The following is a 24,860-nucleotide window of genomic DNA, read 5'->3' on the forward strand; positions in this document are numbered from 1 at the left end:
AAAGACATTCGACCGGACACAGAGGTTAGAAAAGTTTGTAAAAAGCCTTTGGGCGAAGCTAGGACTGGTCATGGGTTGGGGTTTTTTGGTGTGAGATTTTTTTTTCATATTATTTCCCCTATTTCTTCTTCCTGTGCAATCAAAAAAACCCACCTATTTTTTCTTATGTTTCCCCCAAAAAATGTCCAAGAAACACTCCGAGAAAAATCAAATAAAAGGAATTCCAAAAACCAGATCCGCTGGCCGAAGAGCGACTCAAGCCGCCCGTCTGGCCAGCCCCCCGCTTTCAACACACAGGAAATCAAAGGCGAGATCGCCATTGAGAATCACGAGCTTTCAAACGAAACGAAACGAAACGAAACACCGCAATCCAATCTGGGTTCTTTGCCTTCTGCTTTCGCCACCTTCGGGGGCACGACCGCACGATTTTCTCCAGGCCCAGCAGAGCTGGGGATTGGGTTTTCCTCGAGGAACGCGCCAGTGCTGCTCCAGCGTCGTGCCCCCGGGAGCTGGGGCTCTGGCGAAGGCGGCAGATCCCACGCCAGACTGCGGCTGGGCCTGGTTCTTGGGCGTGTCGGAGGGAATAAGACATTCCAAGCACGGCCCCGAAGCGCCAGTGCCGGGGGAATTCGGTTTGGGTTTCTCCATCTCGTCCCTTGGTTCGGCTGCTCTGGGTTATTTTTGGTTGATTTCTTCATTTGGCTGCTGCTGACAGTTTTGCTTTCACTCGGCTCTTGCCGCCTCCCCTCCTTGCGCGGCACCGGCGGGCAGCGCCCTGCCCCCCCTCACGCCGTCTTGCCGTCCGGCTCGGAGGCTGCCGGCCCGGCGTGGCCCGGGGGCGGCCCGGCCGCCTCGCTGGAGGAGCTGCAAGAGGAGCAGGTGGAGGAGGAGGAGGAGGAGGAGGCGGAGGTGAGGCTGGGGGACTTGCTGGACAGGGAGGCGGCCACGGCGGCCGAGACCAGCCCCACCCCCCCTGGGGTGGCGCTCAGCAGGGGCAGCCCGGCGTGGTTCAGGAAGAGCGGCGAGGTGACAAGGCTCTGGCTCCCCGGGGTGCTGGCCGTGGTGCCCAGGACCAAGTTACCGCTGGCGTCAAGACTGGTAATGGGCAGGGTTCCACCACTGGCCAACGCTGCGGAGAGATTGGCCGATTAGCTGGAGAGGCCACCCCCCATTCGCTGCCCCCCAGGCAGCCAGTCCCGCCCTGGGGCCGGGGGGGAGCCGGCGCCCCCTAGAGGGGACAGGCCCCTGCCCCATTCCCCCACCCCCCCAGCCAGCCAGTCCTGCCCTGGGGCCGGGTGGGAGCCGGTGCCCCCTAGAGGGGACAGGCCCCTGCCCCATTCCCCACCCCTCTGAGCCAGCCAGTCCCTGGGGCCAGGTGGGAGCCGGCGCCCCCTAGAGGGGACAGGCCCCTGCCCCATTCACTGCCCCCTGAGCCAGCCAGTCCCTGGGGCCGGGTGGGAGCCGGCGCCCCCTAGAGGGGACAGGCCCCTGCCCCATTCACCGCCCCCTGAGCCAGCCAGTCCCTGGGGCCGGGTGGGAGCCGGCGCCCCCTAGAGGGGACAGGCCCCTGCCCCATTCCCCCACCCCCCCAGCCAGCCAGTCCTGCCCTGGGGCCGGGTGGGAGCCGGTGCCCCCTAGAGGGGACAGGCCCCTGCCCCATTCCCGCCCCCCCGAGCCAGCCAGTCCCTGGGGCCGGGTGGGAGCCGGTGCCCCCTAGAGGGGACAGGCCCCTGCCCCATTCACCGCCCCCTGAGCCAGCCAGTCCCGCCCTGGGGCCGGGTGGGAGCCGGCGCCCCCTAGAGGGGATAGGCCCCTGCCCCATTCCCTTCCCCCCCGAGCCAGCCAGTCCTGCCCTGGGGCCGGGTGGGAGCCGGCGCCCCCTAGAGGGGACAGGCCCCTGCCCCGTTCCCTTCCCCCCCGAGCCAGCCAGTCCTGCCCTGGGGCCGGGTGGGAGCCGGTGCCCCCTAGAGGGGATAGGCCCCTGCCCCCCATCCAGTGAGCCCCCGGGGGCCCCAGGGCCGGAGGGGCAGCGTGTAGGACACAGAACAGACAGTGTGGGAGGGGCGGTTAGTGAGTGGATGGGATGGATGGTTACTGGTGACTACGGTGCCGGCGACAGGCCATGGATGGGATGAGGGGGACCCAGACTGAATGAGCAGGCGGGAGTGTCTGGGGTGCCGCCGGCCGGCCTCGCACACTCCTTGCACACTCAACTGCCAGGACGACACACGCACCTGGTCCCACAGCCACACTCCCCGCATGCACACCCCCGATCCTCACACACACACGGATCTCTGCACACGTCTGTCCTCGCACGCACACCCCCGATCCTCACACACACACGGATCTCTGTACACGTCTGTCCTCCTCACACACACACCCCCGATCCTCACACACACACGGATCTCTGCACACGTCTGTCCTCGCACGCACACCCCCGATCCTCACACACACACGGATCTCTGCACACGTCTGTCCTCGCACGCACACCCCCGATCCTCACACACACACGGAACTCTGTACCCGTCTGGCCGCCTCACACACACACCCCCGATCCTCACACACACACGGATCTCTGCACACGTCCACCCTCCTCACACACACACGGATCTCTGCACACGTCTGTCCTCCTCGCACACACCCCCGATCCTCACACACACACGGATCTCTGCACACGTCTGTCCTCCTCTCACACACCCCCGATCCACACACACACACGGATCTCTGCACACGTCTGTCCTCCTCGCACCCCCCCCGATCCTCACACACACACGGATCTCTGCACACGTCTGTCCTCGCACGCACACCCCCGATCCTCACACACACACGGATCTCTGTACACGTCTGTCCTCCTCACACACACACCCCCGATCCTCACACACACACGGATCTCTGCACACGTCCACCCTCCTCACACACACACGGATCTCTGCACACGTCTGTCCTCCTCGCACACACCCCCGATCCTCACACACACACGGATCTCTGCACACGTCTGTCCTCCTCGCACACACCCCCGATCCTCACACACACACGGATCTCTGCACACGTCTGTCCTCCTCGCACCCCCCCCGATCCTCACACACACACGGATCTCTGCACACGTCTGTCCTCGCACGCACACCCCCGATCCTCACACACACACGGATCTCTGTACACGTCTGTCCTCCTCACACACACACCCCCGATCCTCACACACACACGGATCTCTGCACACGTCCACCCTCCTCACACACACACGGATCTCTGCACACGTCTGTCCTCCTCGCACCCCCCCCGATCCTCACACACACACGGATCTCTGCACACGTCTGTCCTCCTCGCACCCCCCCCGATCCTCACACACACACGGATCTCTGCACACGTCTGTCCTCCTCGCACACCCCCGATCCTCACACACACACGGATCTCTGCACACGTCTGTCCTCCTCGCACACACCCCCGATCCTCACACACACACGGATCTCTGCACACGTCTGTCCTCCTCGCACGCACACCCCGATCCTCACACACACATGGATCTCTGCACACGTCTGTCCTCCTTGCACACCCCCCCGATCCTCACACACACACGGATCTCTGCACACGTCTGTCCTCCTCGCACACACACCCCCGATCCTCACACACACACGGATCTCTGCACACGTCCACCCTCCTCACACACACACGGATCTCTGCACACGTCTGTCCTCCTCGCACCCCCCCGATCCTCACACACACACGGATCTCTGCACACGTCTGTCCTCCTCGCACACACCCCCGATCCTCACACACACACGGATCTCTGCACGTGTCCGCCCTCCTTGCATGCACACTCCCAATCCCCCCCCCACATGGATCTCTGCACACGTCTGTCCTCCTCGCACACACCCCCCGATCCTCACACACACATGGATCTCTGCACACGTCCACCCTCCTCACACACACACAGATCTCTGCACACGTCCGCCATCCTCACGTGCTCCCATCCGATCCTCACACACACACGGCTCTCTGCAAACATCCACCCTCCCCGCACGCACACTCCTGCTACACACACCTTCCAGATCTCTGCTCTCCCAGGATTCCTTGCACGCTCACACCCGGCCTGTCCCTCTTGTGCCCCTGCACACGCTAACCCCCCGTTCCTCCCAGACAGACCTGGCTCCAGACATCCTCCTGAGCCCCCACACTCACACCCACTCCCTCGCACACGCCCAGGCACGTCCGCCCTGGCCGGCCGGCAGAGCAAATGGCAACATGCCTGCTCGTGCCACGAACCTTGGATGGTGGCCAGCGGGTTGGTGGCCATTAGTGCCGGGTTTAACCCCGCGTTCACCCCTAGCACTGTGCTTCTGAAATCAAACCAGATGCAGGAGGTTAGGCCGGGGAATCCCCCAACACCCTCCCGTGGCCAGGGGCACGTGCACCCCACATCACTGGTTAGAGGCGTGTACGCCACCCGCCCTGGCTCCAGGCCCCTCGGCAAGGGTGCCACCCCCCCACCCATGGCACCGGAAGCACCTGCCCCCTTGGGGGGGAGTTACCGTGCCAACGTAGGGCAGTGTCGTCCCTGGCACCCCCTTCAGGCCCTGTCACGCCCCCCCCCACTTACCCCGTGCTGGGATTCAGGCCCGACAGGCCGATGGCCGAGTGGCTGCTGCTCTGGGGGCTGGGGTTGGCGCTGTTGGGGGGGGGCGGCGTGGCGGAATTGATGGTGGGGGGCCCCCCGCCCGCTCCCGTCCGGCTGGGGGTCAGGGAGCCGACCGCTGAGGATAAGGTAGTCACTGCAAGAGAGAAGTGGGGGTGGACAGGGGGATCAGGAGAGGGAGCAGCTCATCCCCACGAGTCTTTGTTTGTGTAGGCCCTATGCAAACACAGCGCCTTGGTCTGCCCCCCGCCAGCTGAGTTTAGGTAGGTTCTATGTAAACACTGGCTTTCAAGTCCTCATTCAATCTACTCCCTGTTGGCCAGGTAGTTTGTGCAGGTCCTAGGTAAACACAGTGCCCTGCTGGCTCAGTCTCCCCGCATTGAACAGGTCCCATTTCTCTAGGTCCTACTTAAATAAAGGGCCTCAATCTCACTCTGCTGACTGAACAAGGTCCTGTTTGTGCAGGTCCTATGTAAATACAATGCCTCAGCCCCCCTCCCCCCAGCAGGGTCCTGTTTGTGCAGGTCCTATGTAAATACAATGCCTCAGCCCCCCTCCCCCCAGCAGGGTCCTGTTTGTGCAGGTCCTATGTAAATACAATGCCTCAGCCCCCCTTCCCCCAGCAGGGTCCTGTTTGTGCAGGTCCTATGTAAATACAATGCCTCAGCCCCTGCCCCCAGCAGGGTTCTGTTTGTGCAGGTCCTATGTAAATACAATGCCTCAGCCCCCCTCCCCCCAGCAGGGTCCTGTTTGTGCAGGTCCTATGTAAATACAATGCCTCAGCCCCCCTCCCCCCAGCAGGGTCCTGTTTGTGCAGGTCCTATGTAAATACAATGCCTCAGCCCCCCTCCCCCCAGCAGGGTCCTGTTTGTGCAGGTCCTATGTAAATACAATGCCTCAGCCCCCCTCCCCCCAGCAGGGTCCTGTTTGTGCAGGCCCTATGTAAACAAGGGGGAAGGCCACACCTGTTGTGCTCAGACTGCTGGAAGCCTGGGAGAGCGGGAGACTCACGCCGGGGCCTGGACTCGTCACCTGGGCAGAGAGACGGAGCGTCGGGTCACGATGCGCCCACCTCTGGGGTGAGCTGTGGGAACTCCCCATGGGCAGGGTCGGTACATACCATGGGAGAGTTGGGGGGGTTGTACCATGGGAGGGCTGTACGGGGTGGTTCGAACCATGTGGGGGCTGTGCGGGGGTACATCCCGGGGGGGGGGGGGGTCATACCATGCGGGGGCTGTACCGAGAGGGTAGTTCATACCATGTGGGGATAGTACCATGGGGGGAGGTACGTACCATGTGGGACCCATAGCGGGGGGGTCAGTATGTACAGTGTGAGGGCCATTTCTGGGGTGGTAGGAGCCATACCTCGAGGGGGGGTCGGTACATACCACGTGGGGGCAATAAGGGGAGGAGTCCATACATACAATCTGGGGAAGGCCCTACTGTGGAGGTCAGTATGTACCATGTAGGAGCCATACGGGGGGTGGGGGGATGTCGGTATATACCATATGGGGGCCGTTCCCGGGGTGGGGGGTCGGTAGGTACCATGTGGAGGCTGTGCCCGGGGTGTTGGTACGTACCATGCAAGGGCAGTACCTGGGGGGAGGGGCCATACCCGGGTTCAGTACGTACCATGTGGGGGCCATACCCGGGGGAGTCGGTACATACCATGTGGGGGCTGTACCTGGGGTGTTGGTATGTACCATGTGCGGGCCGTACCTTGGGGGTCAGAATGTACCATGTGGGGTAGGGTGACCAAATGTCCAATTTTTATAGGGACAGTCCCATATTTTGGGACTTTTTCTTATCTAGGCGCCTATTACCCCCCACCAGGGGCGGCTCTAGGCATTTCACCGCCCCAAGCACGGCACAGGCAGGCTGCGCTGGTGGCTTGCCTGCGAAGTCCACCGAAGCCGCGGGACCAGCGGACCTCCCGCAGGCACCCTGCCTGCCGCCCCCGCGGCGCCCCCCGCGGCCCCCCGCCCCAGGCACCCGCTTGGTGTGCGGGGGCCTGGAGCCGCCCCTGCCTCCCACCCCCAGCCCATTTTTTCACAGTTGCTCTCTGGTCACCCTAATGTGGGGGCTGTACCTGGGGCGTCGGTACGTACCATGTGGGGGGCCGTACCCGGGGGAGTCGGTACGTACCATGTGGGGGGCCGTACACGGGGGAGTCGGTACGTACCATGTGGGGGCTGTACCCGGGGCGTCGGTACGTACCATGTGGGGGGCCGTACCCGGGGGAGTCGGTACGTACCATGTGGGGGGCCGTACACGGGGCGTCGGTACGTACCATGTGGGGGGCTGTACCCGGGGGGGTCGGTACGCACCATGTGGGGGGCCGTACCCGGGGGAGTCGGTACATACCATGTGGGGGGCCGTACCCGGGGGAGTCGGTACGTACGATGTGGGGGGCCGTACCCGGGGCAAAGGTACGTACCATGTGGGGGGCCGTACACGGGGCGTCGGTACGTACCATGTGGGGGGCCGTACCCGGGGGAGTCGGTACGTACCATGTGGGGGGCCGTACACGGGGCGTCGGTACGCACCATGTGGGGGGCCGTACCCAGGGGAGTCGGTACGTACCATGTGGGGGGCCGTACCCGGGGGAGTCGGTACGTACCATGTGGGGGGCCGTACACGGGGCGTCGGTACGTACCATGTGGGGGGCTGTACCCGGGGGGGTCGGTACGCACCATGTGGGGGGCCGTACCCGGGGGAGTCGGTACGTACCATGTGGGGGGCTGTACCCGGGGGGGTCGGTACGTATCATGTGGGGGCTGTAACTGGGGGGGAGTCGGTACGTACCATGTGGGGGCCATACTGGGGGGTGTCGGTACGCACCATGCGAGGGCAGTACCTACCATGTGGGGGCCGTATCCAGGGGGCTGGTATGTACCATGTGGGGTTATACCCAGTTCAGTACGTACCATGTGGGGGGCCGTACCCGGGGGTGTCGGTACGTATCATGTGGGGGCTGTAACTGGGGGGGAGTCGGTACGTACCAAGTGGGGGGCCTAACCCGGGGGCGTCGGTACGCACCGTGTTGGGGGTCGTACCCGGGGTGTCGGTACGTATCATGTGGGGGCTGTAACTGGGGGGGAGTCGGTACGTACCATGTGGGGGGCCGTACCCGGGGGCGTCGGTACGCACCGTGTTGGGGGTCGTACCCGGGGTGTCGGTACGTATCATGTGGGGGCTGTAACTGGGGGGGAGTCGGTACGTACCATGTGGGGGGCCGTACCCGGGGGCGTCGGTACGCACCGTGTTGGGGGTCGTACCCGGGGTGTCGGTACGTACCATGTGGGGGCTGTAACTGGGGGGGAGTCGGTACGTACCATGTGGGGTCCATACCTGGGGAGTCAGTACATACCATATGGGGGCCGTACCCGGGGTCTCGGTACCTACCATGTGGGGGCCGTACCCAGGGGGCTTGCCCTGGGTGGGCAGCATGGGGGTGCTGCTGCAGGGGTTGATGCGTTTCTCCTTCTGGCGGCGGTTGCAGAACCAGACCCGGATCACCTCCTTCTCCATGTTCAGCTGCTCTGCGATCAGCAGGATCTCCTCTGAGGTAGGCTTCTGGTTCTGGGGGCAGTGACACAAGAACATAAGAGCGGCCGGACTGGGTCAGACCCAGGGTCCATCCAGCCCAGTGTCCTGTCTGCCAACGTGGCCAGTGCCAGGTGCCCCCGAGGGAGTGAACAGAGCAGGGAACCACCAAGTGACCCATCCCCTGTCGCCCATTCCCAGCTTCCGGCAGAGGCTGGGGACACCATCCCTGCTCAGCCTGGCTAATAGCCATTGATGGACCCGTCCTCCAGGAACTTCTCTAGTTCTATTTCTAGCCCTGTCATAGTCTTCAGCTTCACAACACCCTCTGGCAGGGAGTTCTCCCCAGAAACAGAAATCCGTCCTTTTGTTTGTTCTAAACCTGCGGCCTGTTCATTTCATTGGGTGGCCCCTAGTTCTTGTGTTACGCAGAGGGGTAAATAACACTCCCTTATTTACTCTCTCCCCACCAGTCATGATTCTATACACCTCGGTCGCATCCCCCCGAGTCGTCTCTTTTCCAAGCTGAAAAGCCCCCATCTTATTCATCTCTCCTCATTCGGAAGCTGTTCCATATCCCGAATCATTTTTGTTGCCGTTTTCTGAACCTTTTCCAATTCCAATAGATCTTTTCTGAGCTGGGGCGGCCACATCCGCACGCAGCAGTCAAGGTGGGGGCGTATCATGGAGTTATGTAGAGGCAACATGAGATTTTCTGTCTTATTCTCTCTCCCTTTTTTAATGATGCCCAACATCCTGTTCACATTTTTGACGCCGCTGCCCATTGAGTGGATGTTTTCAGAGAACTCTCCACAATGGCTCCAAGATCTCTCTGGAGGGTAACGGCTCATTTACACCCCATCTTATATGTGCAGTTGAGATTATGTTTCCAATGTGCATCACTTTGCACTTATGAACAGTGAATTTCAGCTGCCATCTTGTTGCCCAGTCACCCAGTTCTGTGAGATCCCTTTGTAGCTCTTCGCACTCTGCCTGGGCCTTAACTAGCTTGAGTAGTTTTGTATCATCTACAAAATGTGTCACCTCCCTGTGTGACGAAGTGGGGGATTCTCTTAATGGTTTGCATGAACACTGTGTGTGCCTCAGTTTCCCTGTGTGCTGCACAGGACCAGGTGTGACCTCACCTAGAAGCAGGGACCCCAGACACCAGCCTGGAGATTGGGGACCCAGCCCAGCTCAGGGCCAGTGCGGGGCCAATGGGCTGAGGAGAGAGGGGCCCGGGGACCTGTTCAGCTGGGATGAAAGACAAAGGGCGGAGGAGGGGCTGGTGGGGGAGGGGATTTAGGGGGCTCGGCTGGATGGGGACAAGGAGCAGCCGGAGCCATGGGGCCGGGACAGGCCCAGCTGCCCGGGGCTCAGACTGGCCGGGCCGAGGGCCCTGAGACCTGCCTGGGCTGGTCCCGACGCTCAATAACCCTCCTGTGTGATGCTGGCAGAGTCACTGCAGCTAGAGATCGGGGGTGTGGCTCCCCCTGGGGGTGGGGGTCCCAGGGGCCCAGATCGAGGGGACTCCCCGAGGGGCCCCAGGCTGCTGGGGGCTCGGGGGTGCGGTGCTGAGGGCCTAGCCCCAGAGAGAGAGTGAACCCCCGAGGAGGGCTGCCAGCCTGGGGGGTTCCTCCCAGGGGCCGCAGGGAGCCGAGCGTGGGGGGGGGGGGCTGGGAGCCCATGACACACTGTTTACCCCTTTTTCCAGCTCCCTTGTGAATACGCTGAACAGCCCTGGGCCCAGCACAGAGCCCTGGGGTCCCTGCTAGTTACCTCTCTCCAGTCTGGAAACTGACCATCTCTCCTTTGAACCAGTTCCCGCCCCATGAGAGGGTCCTGCCCTCTTAGCCCGGGGCAGCTTCCCTTGCTTAAGCGCCTGTGGGGAGGGCCCTTGGCCAAGGCTTTCTGAAAGTCCACGTACGCGACAGCCACTGGCTCCCCCTTGGCCACCTGCTTGTTGACCCCTCACAGAATTCTAGCAGATTGGTGAGGCGCGATTTTCCTTCACAAAAGCTGAGTTGACTCTTCCCCAGCAAATCGTGTTCATCCCTGTGTCTGACAATTCCAGAGTTTCATCCCGTCTGGCCGGCACTGAAGTCAGGCTCCCCGGCCTGGAATTGCCGGGGTCGCCTCTGGAGCCTTGTTACAAAAATTCATGTCCCATTAACTATCCACCAGTCAGCTGGGGCAGAGGCTGATTTAAGCGATAGTGACACACCACCACTACAAGTGGGGTCCCTCGCAAAGCAGCGGGAGCACCACGGGAGGGGGGTGGCTCCGAGGGGGCTCACCGCGAGAAAGCTCTTCTCCAGGGCGAAGCGCACGTTGGTCTCAATGCTGGTCCGTTTCTTGCGGCGCCGGCCTGGCAGCCCGTCAAAGCCCAGGCTGGGGCTGCTCAGCTGGTTCGGGCTGGGGAGGGTCGAGTCCACCGACATGGTCTCTGGGGGGCGCACAGACCATTGACTCGGGCCCCCCACTGTCCTGCCCCAGCTGGCGCCATCCCGGTCCCAACCCACCCAACGCACTCCCCTCCCAGGGGCAGGAGAGAACCCAGGAGTCCTGGCGCCCAGCTCCCCTCCCCCCGACCACTACACCCCGCTCCCCTCCCAGAGCCAGGAGAGAACCCAGGAGTCCTGCCTCCCAGCTCCCTGCTCTAACCACTACACCCCACTCCCCTCCCAGGGGCAGGAGAGAACCCAGGAGACCTGGCGCCCAGCTCCCCTCCCCCCGACCACTACACCCCGCTCCCCTCCCAGAGCCAGGAGAGAACCCAGGAGTCCTGCCTCCCAGCTCCCTGCTCTAACCACTACACCCCACTCCCCTCCCAGAGCCAGGAGAGAACCCAGGAGTCCTGACTCCCAGCCCCACCCTCACCCACCCGCTGGGCCCCAAAGCCCATAGACCCGGCACACAGACCCCCTCCCCAGCAGCCCCCCAGACCAAAGCCTGGTCCCCCCCTCCCCACATTGCCTGCTACCCCTGCCCCTGTGCTGCCCACCCACAAAGTCCCAGTCATGACCCTCTGACCCCCAGGCCTCCCTCCCCACCTGCCCCACACCCCACACCCCACACCTCACCGGCGTCATTCAGCCACTTCTCCAGCAGCGGCTTGAGCTTGCACATGTTCTTGAAGCTGAGGTTCAGGGCCTCGAAGCGGGAGATGGTCGTCTGGCTGAAGTCGTTGCCATAGAGTTTCCCCATGGCCAGCCCTACATCGCCCTGGGGCGGGGGGGTCGCAGTTAGCAGCAGGGCAAGAGAGAACGCAGGAGTCCTGGCTCCCAGCCCCCCTGCTCTAACCACCAGGCCCCACTCCCCTCCCAGAGCAGGGAGAGAACCCAGGAGTCCTGGCACCCAGCCCCCCTGCTTTAACCACCAGGCCCCACCGCCCTCCCAGAGCAGGGAGAGAACCCAGGAGTCCTGGCACCCAGCCCCCCTGCTTTAACCACCAGGCCCCACCGCCCTCCCAGAGCAGGGAGAGAACCCAGGAGTCCTGGCTCCCAGCCCCCCTGCTTTAACCACCAGCCCCCACTCCCCTCCCAGAGCCAGGGAGAGAACCCAGGAGTCCTGGCTCCCAGCCCCCCTGCTCTAACCACCAGGCCCCACCGCCCTCCCAGAGCAGGGAGAGAACCCAGGAGTCCTGGCTCACAGCCCCCCTGCTTTAACCACCAGGCCCCACCGCCCTCCCAGAGCAGGGAGAGAACCCAGGAGTCCTGGCTCCCAGCCCCCCTGCTCTAACCACCAGGCCCCACCGCCCTCCCAGAGCAGGGAGAGAACCCAGGAGTCCTGGCTCCCAGCCCCCCTGCTCTAACCACCAGGCCCCACCGCCCTCCCAGAGCAGGGAGAGAACCCAGGAGTCCTGGCTCCCAGCCCCCCTGCTTTAACCACCAGGCCCCACCGCCCTCCCAGAGCAGGGAGAGAACCCAGGAGTCCTGGCACCCAGCCCCCCTGCTTTAACCACCAGGCCCACCGCCCTCCCAGAGCAGGGAGAGAATCCAGGAGTCCAGGCTCCCAGCCCCCCTGCTTTAACCACCAGGCCCCACCGCCCTCCCAGAGCAGGGAGAGAACCCAGGAGTCCTGGCACCCAGCCCCCCTGCTTTAACCACTAGGCCCCACCACCCTCCCTGAGCAGGGAGAGAACCCAGGAGTCCTGGCTCCCAGCCCCCCTGCTTTAACCACTAGGCCCCACCGCCCTCCCTGAGCAGGGAGAGAACCCAGGAGTCCTGACTCCCAGCCCCCCTGCTCTAACCACCAGGCCCCACCGCCCTCCCAGAGCAGGGAGAGAACCCAGGAGTCCTGGCTCCCAGCCCCCCTGCTCTAACCACTAGACCCCACCGCCCTCCCAGAGCAGGGAGAGAACCCAGGAGTCCTGGCACCCAGCCCCCCTGCTTTAACCACTAGGCCCCACCGCCCTCCCTGAGCAGGGAGAGAACCCAGGAATCCTGGCTCCCAGCCCCCCTGCTTTAACCACCAGGCCCCACTGCCCTCCCTGAGCAGGGAGAGAACCCAGGAGTCCTGGCTCCCAGCCCCCCTGCTTTAACCACCAGGCCCCACCGCCCTCCCAGAGCAGGGAGAGAACCCAGGAGTCCTGGCTCCCAGTACCTCCACTCTAACCACTAGGCCCCTGTCCCAGAGCCAGGCGAGGACCCAGGAGTCCTGGCTGCCCCTCCCCCAGCAGTACCTGCGTGAAGCCCAGCTTGATGCGTCGCTGTTTGAAGGTGCGGGCGAACTGCTCCAGTTCCTCCAGGTCGCTGGGCTCCTCGGGGTGCGCCGGCGGCTCCAGGCATTTCGGGGGCTGGGGGTGCGCGAGGTGGGACTCGGGGAGGCCCGGCCGAGTCACTGGCTGGGGGGGACAGGGGGTCACTGGGGGGCACAGGAGACAGGGGGATCCATGCACCCCAAGCGCCAGCACAGACCTTGTGCCCCCTGCTGGATGGGGGGATGGACGGACAGACAGATGGGTGGGGTGGGGGTGATGGATGTACTGATGGGTGGGGTGGGGGGACGGACAGACAGATGGGTGGGGTGGGGGTGATGGATGTACTGATGGGTGGGGGTGGGGTGGGGTGGGGTGGGGGGACGGACAGACAGATGGGTGGGGTGGGGGTGATGGATGGACGGACAAGTTGGGGAGGGTGATGAAGTGGGAATTTTGCATAATATTTTGGTTGACTACTGTGTGTGCCTCAGTTTCCCCACGTGGTGCCTGGTTACTAGGCGTGGGGGGGGGTTTCTCTGCACAGACCCGGAGACGGATGCCTGGGGCTATTGGTCTCTGAGGTCCTAGTGAGGCAGGGCTGTCCCTGGGGGTGCCAGGGGTGGGGGGCTGGCCCCACGCCTTGCTGGGTCCCAGAAGACAACGGCCCGGACACTCCGCAGGACGCCGGGCGGGGTGAGCAGCTGGGGGACGAAGGGCTGGGGGGGCTGATAAGGGGGGGCTGGAAGCGGGGTCACACGGGGGGTCGGGGCCGCCCCAGCTGGACTGTGCTGTAATTTCCCTTCTCCAGGGTCACTCAGGGCGCCCGGACCCCCAAGAACCCGCCCGGGTCACTGCAGCCTCGGGGGCGGGGTCCCCCCCCAGTGTCCCCCCCAGGGGGGCTCCCGGCCCCAGGGAGAGTGACCCCAGGGGGCGGCGCAGGGAAGGGGTCCCCCAGGGTCGGGCCCAGATGGACGAACAGTTGGAGGTGTGGCAGGGCTGGATGGACAGACAGACGGATGTGGGGTGAGGAGGACGGATGGATGGTAATGGGGGGCACGGCCAGCAGAGCGATGGGGGTGGGGGGACGGACGGGGGGACAGACGGACGGGGGGGGGGACGGACGGAGGGGAGGTGGATCCCGACCCCTCGGAGCCCCCGGCTGGCTCACCTGAGCCGGCAGCCCGGCGCGGGGGGGGGCCGGCAGGAGCCCCCCCGGGCTTTGCTGAGGTAGCTGAAAGAGATTTGGTGTCGGGAGCAGCCCTGCAGGAGAGGAGAGAGTGAGCCCAGCGCCCTGCCCCCGCGATGCGCCTGCCTCTGGGGGGGGGCAGGACGGGTTATCCCGAGACCCCTCGCCCAGCGCCCAGCCCCCGCGACGCGCCTGCCTCTGGGGGGGGGCAGGACGGGTTATCCCGAGACCCCTCGCCCAGCCCCCGCGATGCGCCTGCCTCTGGGGGGGGCAGGACGGGTTATCCCGAGACCCCTCACCCAGCGCCCAGCCCCCGCGACGCGCCTGCCTCTGGGGGGGGGGCAGGACGGGTTATCCCGAGACCCCTCGCCCGGGCGCCCAGCCCCCGCGACGCGCCTGCCTCTGGGGGGGGGGGCAGGACGGGTTATCCCGAGACCCCTCACGGCCTGTCTCTGGGGGGCTGGGCATACAGGGACCCTCACCTGGGCAGAGATGCCGCCCCTCTGGGGTGGTGCATGGGAGCCAATGCTAGAGGGCTGGGGGGCTGGGGAGGAGCTGGGGGGCAGGGCGCTGGGGGACTGGGGGGAAGGGCACTGGGGAGGAGCTGGGGGGCCGTGCCCGGCTGCAGGGCAGGGCATTGGTGAGGAGCTGGGGGGCAGGGTGCTGGGAGGAGCTGGGGGGGTGGAGCTGGGGGGCTGGTGGAGAGAGGCTGGCTGGGGGGCAGGGCGCTGGGGAGGAGCTGGGGGGCAGGGCGCTGGGGAGGAGCTGGGGGGCAGGGCGCCGGGGGGAGGCGGGGGGCAGGGCGCCTGGGGGAGCCGGGGGGCAGGGCGCCGGGGGGAGGCGGGGGCAGGGCGCTGGGGGGCAGGGTGCTGGGGGGAGCCGGGGGCAGGGCGCCGAGGGGAGCCGGGGGGCAGGGCGCCGGGGGGCAGGGCGCTGGGGGGAGCCGGGGGCAGGGCGCCGGGGGAGCCGGGGGGCAGGGCGCCGGGGGAGCCGGGGAGCAGGGAGCCGGGGGGCAGGGCGCTGGGGGGCTGGGCGCCGGGGGGAGGCGGGGGGCAGGGCGCCTGGGGGAGCCGGGGGGCAGGGCGCCGGGGGGAGGCGGGGGCAGGGCGCTGGGGGGCAGGGTGCTGGGGGGAGCCGGGGGCAGGGCGCCGAGGGGCGCCGGGGGGCAGGGCGCCGGGGGGCAGGGCGCTGGGGGGAGCCGGGGGCAGGGCGCCCGGGGAGCCGGGGGGCAGGGCGCCGGGGGACACGGGGGGCAGGGCGCCGGGGGAGCCGGGGGGCAGTGAGCCGGGGGGCAGGGCGCTGGGGGGCAGGGGGGCAGGGCGCTGGGGGGAGCCGGGGGCAGGGCGCTGGGGGGCAGGGCGCCGGGGGGAGGCGGGGGCAGGGCGCCGGGGGGAGCTGGGGGGCAGGGCGCTGGGGGGAGCCGGGGGCAGGGCGCTGGGGGGCAGGGCGCTGGGGGGAGCCAGGGGGCAGGGCGCTGGGGGGAGCCGGGGGCAGGGCGCTGGGGGGCAGGGCGCTGGGGGGAGCGGGGGGGCCGGGCGCTGGGGGGAGCGGGGGGCAGGGGGGTGGGGGGCTCAGGGGGGCAGGGCGCGGGGGGGAGCCGGGGGCAGGGCGCTGGGGGGCAGGGCGCCGGGGGGAGGCGGGGGCAGGGCGCCGGGGGGAGCTGGGGGCAGGGCGCTGGGGGGAGCCGGGGGGCAGGGCGCTGGGGGGAGCCGGGGGCAGGGCGCTGGGGGGCGGGGCGCGGGGGGGTGGCGGGGGCAGGGCGCCGGGGGGAGCTGGGGGGCAGGGCGCGGGGGGGAGCCGGGGGCAGGGCGCTGGGGGGCAGGGCGCTGGGGGGAGCCAGGGGGCAGGGCGCTGGGGGGAGCTGGGGGCAGGGTGCTGGGGGGAGCTGGGGGGCAGGGCGCTGGGGGGAGCCGGGGGCAGGGTGCGGGGGGGAGCTGGGGGGCAGGGCGCTGGGGGGAGCCGGGGGCAGGGTGCTGGGGGGCAGGGCACTGGGGGGCGCGAGGGGGCAGGGCGCCGGGGGGAGGCGGGGGCATGGCGCTGGGGAGGAGCTGGGGGGCAGAGCGCGGGGGGGAGCCGGGGTCAGGGCGCTGGGGGGCAGGGCGCTGGGGGGCGCCGGGGGGCAGGGCGCCGAGGGGAGCCGGGGGGCGGGGCGCCGGGGGCCGGTGGGCTGGTGGCACCCGCGGACAGGGCGCCGGCGGGAACCGGGGGGCAGGGCGACGGGGGGGCGGGGGGGCAGGGTGCCGGGGGGCAGGGCGCCGGGGGGCAGGGCGCTGGGGGGCACCGGGGGGCAGGGCGCAGGGGGGCAGGGCGCTGGGGGGCACCGGGGGCAGGGCGCCGAGGGGAGCCGGGGGGCAGGGCGCCGGGGGGCAGGGCGCTGGGGGGAGCCGGGGGCAGGGCGCTGGGGGGCGCGGGGGGGCAGGGAGCCGGGGGGCAGGGCGCCGGGGGGCAGGGCGCCGGGGGGAGCGGGGGCAGGGCGCGGGGGGGCACCGGGGGGCAGGGCGCCGAGGGGAGCCGGGGGCAGGGTGCTGGGGGGCAGGGTGCTGGGGGGCGCCAGGGGGCAGGGCGCCGGGGGGAGCCGGGGGGCAGGGCGCCGGGGGAGCCGGGGGGCAGGGCGCCGGGAGGAGGCAGGGGCAGAGCGCGGCCAGGGCTGTACCTTGCTGTCCTTGCTGGGCCTGCGGCAGCAGGAACTGGGCGGGCGGCTGGAGGTGGTGCCCGGGGACAAGCACCAGCTGCTGGAGCTGAAGGAGCTGCTGGATGTCCTGGGGGACAGAAAGAGGCTCAGGGGGGAGATGGGGGGCTGGGCCTGGCGCCGTGTGGGGCTCAGAGCCTTAGCGGCCCCGGTGCACGGCAAGTGACGGCTCTCCCCACCTATGGTGCGCAGCGAGACGCAGTGACACACACATCCCCGCAGTGCCCGGTGCAGTGCAGTCCCCGCCCCATGCAGTGCCCAGCAGGATGCAATGACCCCCCCATAGTGTCCAGCACGATGCAGTGGCCACCTACAATGCCAAGCCCAGTGAAGTGACGCCCTGTGGTGCCCGTTGCAATGCAGTGACCCCCCCCCTGCAGTGGCCAGCGCAATGCAGTGACAGCCGGCAATGCCAGGCCCAATGAAGTGATGCCCGATGGTGCCCAGTGCAATTCAGCAACCCCACAGTGCCCAGAGCGATACAGCGACCCCCCACAGTGCCCAGTGTGATTCAGTGACCCCCACAGTGCCCAGTGTGATGCAGTGACCCCCCTGCCACGCCCAGAACAATGCAGTGACCCCCCCACAGTGCCCAGCATGATGCAGTGACACCCCCCCACCATGCCCAGAGCGATGCAGTGACCCCCACACACCATGCCCAGAGCGATGCAGTGACCCCCGCAGTGTCCAGTGTGATGCAGTGAACCCTCTCGCCGTGCCCAGAGTGATGCAGTGCCCACCACCATGCCCAGAGCGATGCAGTGACCCCCACCGTGCCCAGAGCGATGCAGTGACCCCCCCCCCGCAGTGACCAGTGTGATGCAGTGACCACCCCACCGTGCCGAGTGCTGCAGTGACCCCTGCAGTGCCCAGAGCGATGCAGCGACCCCCCGCCATGCCCAGAGCGATTCAGCGATCTCCCCCCACAGGGCCCAGTGTGATGCAGTGACGCCCCCTCAGTGCTCAATGCGATGCAGCGACCCCCGCCATGCCCACTGCAATGCAGTGACCCCCCCGCCGTGTCCAGTGCGATGCAGTGACCCCTCTGCCGTGCCCAGAGTAATGCAGTGACCCCTGCAGTGCCCAGTGTGAAGCAGTGACCCCTCTGCCGTGCCCAGAGCAATGCAGTGACCCCTGCAGTGTCCAGTGTGATGCAGTGACCCCCGTGCCTAGAGTGATGCAGTGACCCCCCCCGCCGTGCCCAGAGTGATGCAGTGACCCCTGCAGTGCCCAGTGCGATGCAGCGACCCCTCTGCCGTGCCCAGAGCAATGCAGTGACCCCTGCAGTGCCCAGTGCGATGCAGCGACCCCCCACCATGCCCACAGCGATGCAGCGATCTCCCCCCACAGGGCCCAGTGCGATGCAGTGACCCCCCGCCGTGCCCACGGCGATGCAGCGACCCCCCCGCCGTGCCCAGAGCAATGCAGTGACCCCTGCAGTGCCCAGTGCGATGCAGTGACCCCCCCGCCGTGCCCAGAGTGCTGCAGCGCCGCCCGGGGGGGCGTCCCTTACCTGCGCGGTGAGCTGGATGGGCTGCGACAGAGCCAGCTGGGGCGTTTGCGGCTGGCTCTGGGGCGCCTCGCCCCCCGGCGGCTGGCTGCCGGCGTTGGCTGCAGCGGCCGCGTTGGATTGCTGCACGGCCGCCGCCAGGAGCTGCGCCTGCGCCTGCTGCAGGAGGAGCTGCTGCTGGGCAGGCATCAGGGCCGTCAGCTGGGGGCCGGGCAAGCCGGGGCGCAGGGGGCGCGGGCGGGGGAGGGGGACAGAGAGGGGAAGCAGCAGGTTAGTCCCAGCGCGTCCCCCCCGGAAGCGCCAGCGAGCGGCAAAGCAGCCCCCACCCCTGTTAGCGCGAGGGCACCAGCCGGGGACCCCCCCTCAGCCCACGCTGGGGCCAGCTGGGAGCCAGCGCCCCCTGCAGGGGAAAGGCCCCTGAGCCAGCCCCCACCCCAGGGCCATCACCCCCCTCGCCACCGGGGGCCCCCACTCACCCCGGCCAGCTGGCTGCCGGCTAACATGAGCTGGGCCTGGGGCAGGTGCGGCTGCTGGGCCGGGGGGGCCGGTGCTGGAGCTGGAGGCAGGGCCGGGGGGTCCTCCGCCTTGATCTGGGGGAGAGGAGAGACGGGTCAGGGGGGCAGAGCGGGGCATTGGCAGGGGGTCAAGGGTCACAATTGGGGGCTGGTGGGGGGGTCAGAGTGGGGGGTCGGGGGTCACAGGGAGGCCTGGTGGGGGGCTCAGAAGTCGGGGGGGTCGGGGTCAGAGGGGGGGGAGGCTTTTGGCCCCAGGCCAGCCTGGGCCATTCTCACGCTGATCTCTCCCTCCCCCAACGGAGCCAGACTCCCCCCCCCTCGGAAACTCTGAGGAGCTGGGCGGGGAGATCCCCTCCCCCGGCCCCGCCGGCATGGGGGGCCATATGGGGGGCAGAGCTGGGGAGCTGCGAGGGGGGACAGGACCAGGGTTACCTGACAATGTTCCCGGGGGGGTTCAGCTCCCCAGCTTGCGGAGGGGGGGCTGGTGGGGGGGTGGGGGCGCTCGCTCACGCGCCTCTCCCGTCCCCCCCCCCCGCCCGCTGAGCCGCTTCCTGTTTTGCTGCCGCCCCGGGGGCCCCGGGATTTCCCCCCACCCCCACCCCCCTGAGTCATCGCCCGCAACCAGCCAACCGAGCGAAAACAGGAACGGGGGGGGTGGAAACCCCTGGGAACCAGGCATGGTCCCCCCCAGGCACGGCTCCCCCCGCCCCCTAGCAAGGCGCAGCCCCCCCCAGGCACGGCCCCCCCCCGGCCCCCCAGCGAGGTGCAGCCCCCCCCCGGCACGGTTCTTACCTTGGGGCTGGGGCCGGTGGGGGGCGGGGAGAACGGGGCTGGTTTGCTCTGCTGGGTCTGCGACAGATGGGGGGACCCCGAGTCAGTGGGGGGATGGGGACCCTCCTGTGCCCCCATTCCCCCAACCCCACTGTGCTCCCCCCACCTGCACCGTGCTCCCCCCATCCCCACTGCCCCCCCCTCCTGCCCTTCCCCAGCCCCCCCCACCTCTCTGGACCCTGCCACGCTCCCCCCCCCACCGGACTCTCCCTCGGCCCCCCTGCGTCCCCCCCCCCACTCACCTGGTGGTTCGTGTCGGGACCGTTTCGTTCTGTGTCTGGAACAAGAGGGAAAATGAACCTTCGTCTCTGGCCTCCCCCAGCGGGATCAAAGCCTCACAACCCCCCCAGCCCAGGGCCCTGCCCCCCCCAAACCAGGGCACCCACAGGGCCTGCTAAGGGCCTCGTTCCCGACCCCCTTCGCCGGCTCCGCTAGGTGGGCGGTGGGGCAGCCCCCAGCAGGGTTTCGGGGGTACCTGTGTGCTCCCCATGTGGCTCCACTCGTGCCTTCTCCAGCTCCAGTGGCTTAGACATTCTTATTTCTAGAGAGAGAGAGACGGGGAGCGATGATTAACCGGGCCTGGGACCCAGGCGTCCTGGCTCCCCCGCCCCCTCCCCGCTCTAACCACTAGGCCCCACTCGCCTCCCAGAGCCAGGAGAGAACCCAGGAGTCCTGGCTCCCGGCCCGCCCCCCTCTGTGACCCTGTTGGCTGCACAGTGACTGTGTCCAGGTGGGGGGCAGGATGGGGGGCCAGCCCTCTCAGTGCTCTCAGGCTGGGGCTCCCCCCTCCTGAAGCCTAACCCCCCCATCAGATTCCCTCCCCAGCCCCTCCCTCGCTGACCCAAATTGGGGGTGCCCCACAACCCAGCCAACTCCCACCCCAATCTACCCCCCAGGAATTACCTGCGGGGTGAGAGTTTAACCCCTGCCTGTCCACGCCGCCTGCTTGCCCTCCGGCCAGCCCCAGGGGGTCCCTGCCCCCCAGGCCGCACACACGGCCCCCCAGCTCCTGCCTGCTTGGCTGGCTCTGCGCCCCCGGGACCAAGTGGGCCCGGAGCCCGGGGCCGCCAGGAGCCGCCTGCTGCCTCATTTGCATGAGGGACTGAGTCACCGGCACAAACCCCGAAACAGGCGGGCGGGGGGCGGGGGCAGGCTCCGTGCTGGGGATCCTGGGGATGGGGGGACGGGGCAGGCTGGGGGCTGGGCTGTGTCCAGGTGCTGGGGGGTGGGGTACACCGGGGGCTGGGGTAGGCCGGGGGGCTGGGTAGGCCGGGGGCTGGGGTAGGCCGGGGGGCAGGGTACACCGGGGGCTGGGGTAGGCCGGGGGGCTGGGTAGGCCGGGGGCAGGGTAGGCCGGGGGGGCAGGGTACACTGGGGGGTGGGGGTATGCCAGGGGGCTGGGTAGGCTCTGGGGTGGGGTACGCTGGGGGCAGGGTAGGCCGGGGGGCAGGGTACACCGGGGGCTGGGGTAGGCCGGGGGGGCAGGGTACACTGGGGGGTGGGGGTATGCCAGGGGGCTGGGTAGGCTCTGGGGTGGGGTACGCTGGGGGCAGGGTAGGCCGGGGGGCAGGGTACACCGGGGGCAGGGTACGCTGGGGGATGGGGGTACACCGGGGGCTGGGTACACTGGGGGCTGGGGTAGGCCGGGGGGCAGGGTAGGCCGGGGGCAGGGTAGGCCGGGGGGCAGGGTACGCCGGGGGGGCAGGGTACACGGGGGGGGCAGGGTACACTGGGGGGTGGGGTAGGCCGGGGGCTGGGGTAGGCCGGGGGCTGGGTAGGCCGGGGGCAGGGTAGGCCGGGGGGCAGGGTACGCCGGGGGGGCAGGGTACACCGGGGGGGCAGGGTACACTGGGGGGTGGGGTAGGCCGGGGGGGCAGGGTACACCGGGGGCTGGGGTAGGCCGGGGGGGCAGGGTACACGGGGGGGGGGGGGGCTGCGAGGGGGCGGGGTAGGCTCTGGGGTGGGGAACGCTGGGGGCAGGGTAGGCCGGGGGGGCAGGGTACACCGGGGGCAGGGTACGCTGGTGGATGGGGGTACACCAGGAGCTGGGGTAGGCGGGGGGCTGGGTACACCGGGGGCTGGGGTAGGTGGGGGGCTGGGTACACCGGGGGCTGGGGTAGGCGGGGGGCTGGGTACACTGGGGGGGGGGGTAGGAGGGGGGCTGGGTACACCGGGGGACGGGGTAGGCACGGGGCTGGGTACAGCGGGGGGCGGGGGTAGGCGGGGGGCTGGGTACACCGGGGGGTGGGGTAGGCGGGGGACTGGGTACACTGGGGGCTGGGGTAGGCGGGGGGCTGGGTACACTGGGGGTGGGGTAGGCGGGGGGCTGGGTACACTGGGGGTGGGGTAGGCGGGGGGCTGGGTACACCGGGGGGTGGGGTAGGCGGGGGGCTGGGTACACCGGGGGGTGGGGTAGGCGGGGGGCTGGGTACACCGGGGGCTGGGGTAGGCGGGGGGCTGGGTACACCGGGGGCGGGGGTAGGCGGGGGGCTGGTAACACTGGGGGTGGGGTAGGCGGGGGGCTGGGTACACCGGGGGGGGGGGTAGGCGGGGGGCTGGGTACACCGGGGGGTGGGGTAGGCGGGGGGCTGGGTACACAGGGGGTGGGGTAGGCGGGGGGCTGGGTACACCGGGGGGTGGGGTAGGCGGGGGGCTGGGTACACGGGGGGTGGGGTAGGCGGGGGGCTGGGTACACCGGGGGCTGGGGTAGGCGGGGGGCTGGGTACACTGGGGGGTGGGGTAGGAGGGGGGCTATGTACACAGCGGGCTGCGGAAGGCGGGGGGCTGGGTACACCGGGGGGCTGGGGTAGGCGGGGGGCTGGGTACACCGGGGGGTGGGGTAGGCGGGGGGCTGGGTACACTGGGGGCTGGGGTAGGCGGGGGGCTGGGTACACTGGGGGTGGGGTAGGCGGGGGGCTGGGTACACTGGGGGTGGGGTAGGCGGGGGGCTGGGTACACCGGGGGGTGGGGTAGGCGGGGGGCTGGGTACACCGGGGGGTGGGGTAGGCGGGGGGCTGGGTACACTGACGTTCCCGAGCTGTGACGGCCTCTGCCCCCCCGGCCCCCCCCGGCCCCCCGGCCTCTCGCTCTCTGGGCCCCGTCAGCGTCCTCCACTCCTGGGGGCCGCCCGGGGGCGAGGATCCCCCCCCCCCCCCCAGCCAGCCCCTCCCCCGGCCTGCGCCCCCCCCCCCGACACAGGCCTGTCTGCCCCTGTGGCCCTGGGCTGGGGGCTGGGCCCTGCTGGGGGCGAAGGCCCCGGGCCGGGGGGGGGCAGGGCCTGGCCAAGCCCCCCCGGCACTTTCACTTCTCCTATTTGTTTCCCTTTCGCATTTTTAGCCGGTTTAAAAAAGCCTCCGATTTACTGAAACCCAGGCTAAAAATACCCCCGCCCCACGGCCGGCCCCCCACGAGCAGGGCCCCCGCCCCACGGCCGGCCCCCCACGAGCAGGGCCCCCGCCCCACGGCCGGCCCCCCGCCCCATGGCCAGCCCCCCACGAGCAGGGCCCCCGCCCCACGGCCGGCCCCCCGCCCCACGGCCCGCCCCCCTCGAGGACGGCCCCCGCCCCACGGCCAGCCCCCCACGAGCAGGGCCCCACGGCCAGCACCCCCACCCCACTGCCCAGCCCCCCACGAGCAGGGCCCCACGGCCAGCACCCCCACCCCACTGCCCAGCCCCCCACGAGCAGGGCCCCCACCCCACAGCCAGCCCCCCACCCCACAGGCAGGGACCCCACCCCATAGCCAGCCCCCCGCCCCACGGCCAGCACCCCCACCCCACCGGCAGTGCCCCCACCCCACGGCCAGCCCCCCATGGCCAGCACCCCCACCCCACAGGCAGGGCCCCCACCCCACGGGCAGGGCCCCCGCCCCACGGCCAGCACCCCCACCCCACTGCCCAGCCCCCCACGAGCAGGGCCCCCACCCCACGGCCAGCCCCCCACCCCACAGGCAGGGACCCCACCCCACTGCCCAGCCCCCCACAGCCACCCCCCCCACCCCATGGGTCAGCCCCCCACGGCCAGCACCCTCACCCCACGGGCTGGGCCTCCACCCCACAGGTCAGCCCCCCACGGCCAGTGCCCCACAGGCAGGGCCCCCACCCCACAGTCAGCCCCCCACAGCCAGCACCCCCACCCCATAGCAAGTGCCCCCCATAGCCAGCACCCCCACCGCACAGCCGGCACCCCCCCAGCCAGCCCCCATGGCCAGTGCCCCCCCCAGCCAGTGCCCCCCGGCCAGCCTCCCCCGACCCCCAGCACCCCCACCGCACAACCAGCCCTGCCCTGCTCCCCACAGCACCCCGTGCCGGGAGCCCCCCCACCCCATGAACAGAGCCAGACGCAGAGGGAGCCCAGGCAGGGGGAACTGACCCACCCCCCCGGCTCCTCCCAGCCCTGCCCCCTGCTCCTATCCCCACCCCCTACCTGGCATCCACCTGTCGGGGTTCACCATGGCGGGGCAGCTTGGCTGCTTGGGCCCCGGCAGCGTGGGGCCCGGCGGGTCGGGGAGGGGTGTGACGGGGGAGGGGCAGAGCAGGGGGGAGTTCCCACCCCCCACCCCCCGGAGGAGAGAGCGAAGGGGGGGCAGGGGGAACGCGGGCAGCAGGAAGCAGCTGGGAGGAAATTGCAGGGGAGGCGAGGGGTGAGGAAAACACCCGCGTGCAACCAAGCTCCAGGCACGGCCACAGGCACGCCCAGCGTGCGACAGGGCCTGCAGCACAGACACACGTACACCCACGTGCGACAGGGCTCCAGGCACAGCCACACGTATACCGCGTGCGACAGGGCTCCTGTCACAGCCACAGGCATGCCCAGCGTGCGACAGGGCCTGCAGCACAGACACACGTACACCCACGTGCGACAGGGCTCCTGGCACAGACACACATATACCGCGTGCGACAGGGCTCCTGGCACAGACACACGTACACCCGCGTGTGACAGGGCTCCTGGCACAGACACACGTACACACGCGTGTGACAGAGCTCCTGGCACAGACACACGTATACCGCGTGCGACAGGGCTCCTGGCACAGACACACGTATACCGCGTGCGACAGGGCTCCTGGCACAGACACACGTACACCCACGTGTGACAGAGCTCCTGGCACAGACACACGTACACCCGCGTGTGACAGAGCTCCTGGCATAGACACACGTACACCCGCGTGCGACAGGGCTCCTGGCACAGACACACGTACACCCGCGTGTGACAGAGCTCCTGGCACAGACACACGTACATCCGCGTGCGACAGG

At 68.9% G+C, this 24,860-nt stretch overlaps 1 protein-coding gene across 1 annotated transcript; it reads right to left on the reverse strand.

Moving 5' to 3' along the window:
* On the reverse strand, nt 1-24,095 carry LOC123351744 (POU domain, class 2, transcription factor 2-like). Its single transcript, XM_044991339.1, has 16 exons — nt 24,034-24,095; nt 20,085-20,150; nt 19,852-19,886; nt 19,571-19,627; nt 18,740-18,853; nt 18,267-18,464; nt 16,718-16,823; nt 14,047-14,138; nt 12,861-12,974; nt 11,260-11,401; nt 10,474-10,622; nt 8,036-8,212; nt 5,596-5,662; nt 4,595-4,766; nt 4,261-4,334; nt 1-1,129 (listed from the first exon to the last, which is right to left on the reverse strand). Exons 1-16 carry the CDS (start codon nt 24,059-24,061, stop codon nt 786-788), a joined length of 1,935 nt encoding a protein of 644 aa, XP_044847274.1. The 5' UTR covers nt 24,062-24,095; the 3' UTR covers nt 1-785.
* Between the last annotated feature and the right edge of the window lie 765 nt (nt 24,096-24,860).

Source organism: Mauremys mutica, chromosome 17 (assembly GCF_020497125.1).
Source record: "Mauremys mutica isolate MM-2020 ecotype Southern chromosome 17, ASM2049712v1, whole genome shotgun sequence".
Lineage (NCBI taxonomy): Eukaryota > Metazoa > Chordata > Testudines > Geoemydidae > Mauremys > Mauremys mutica.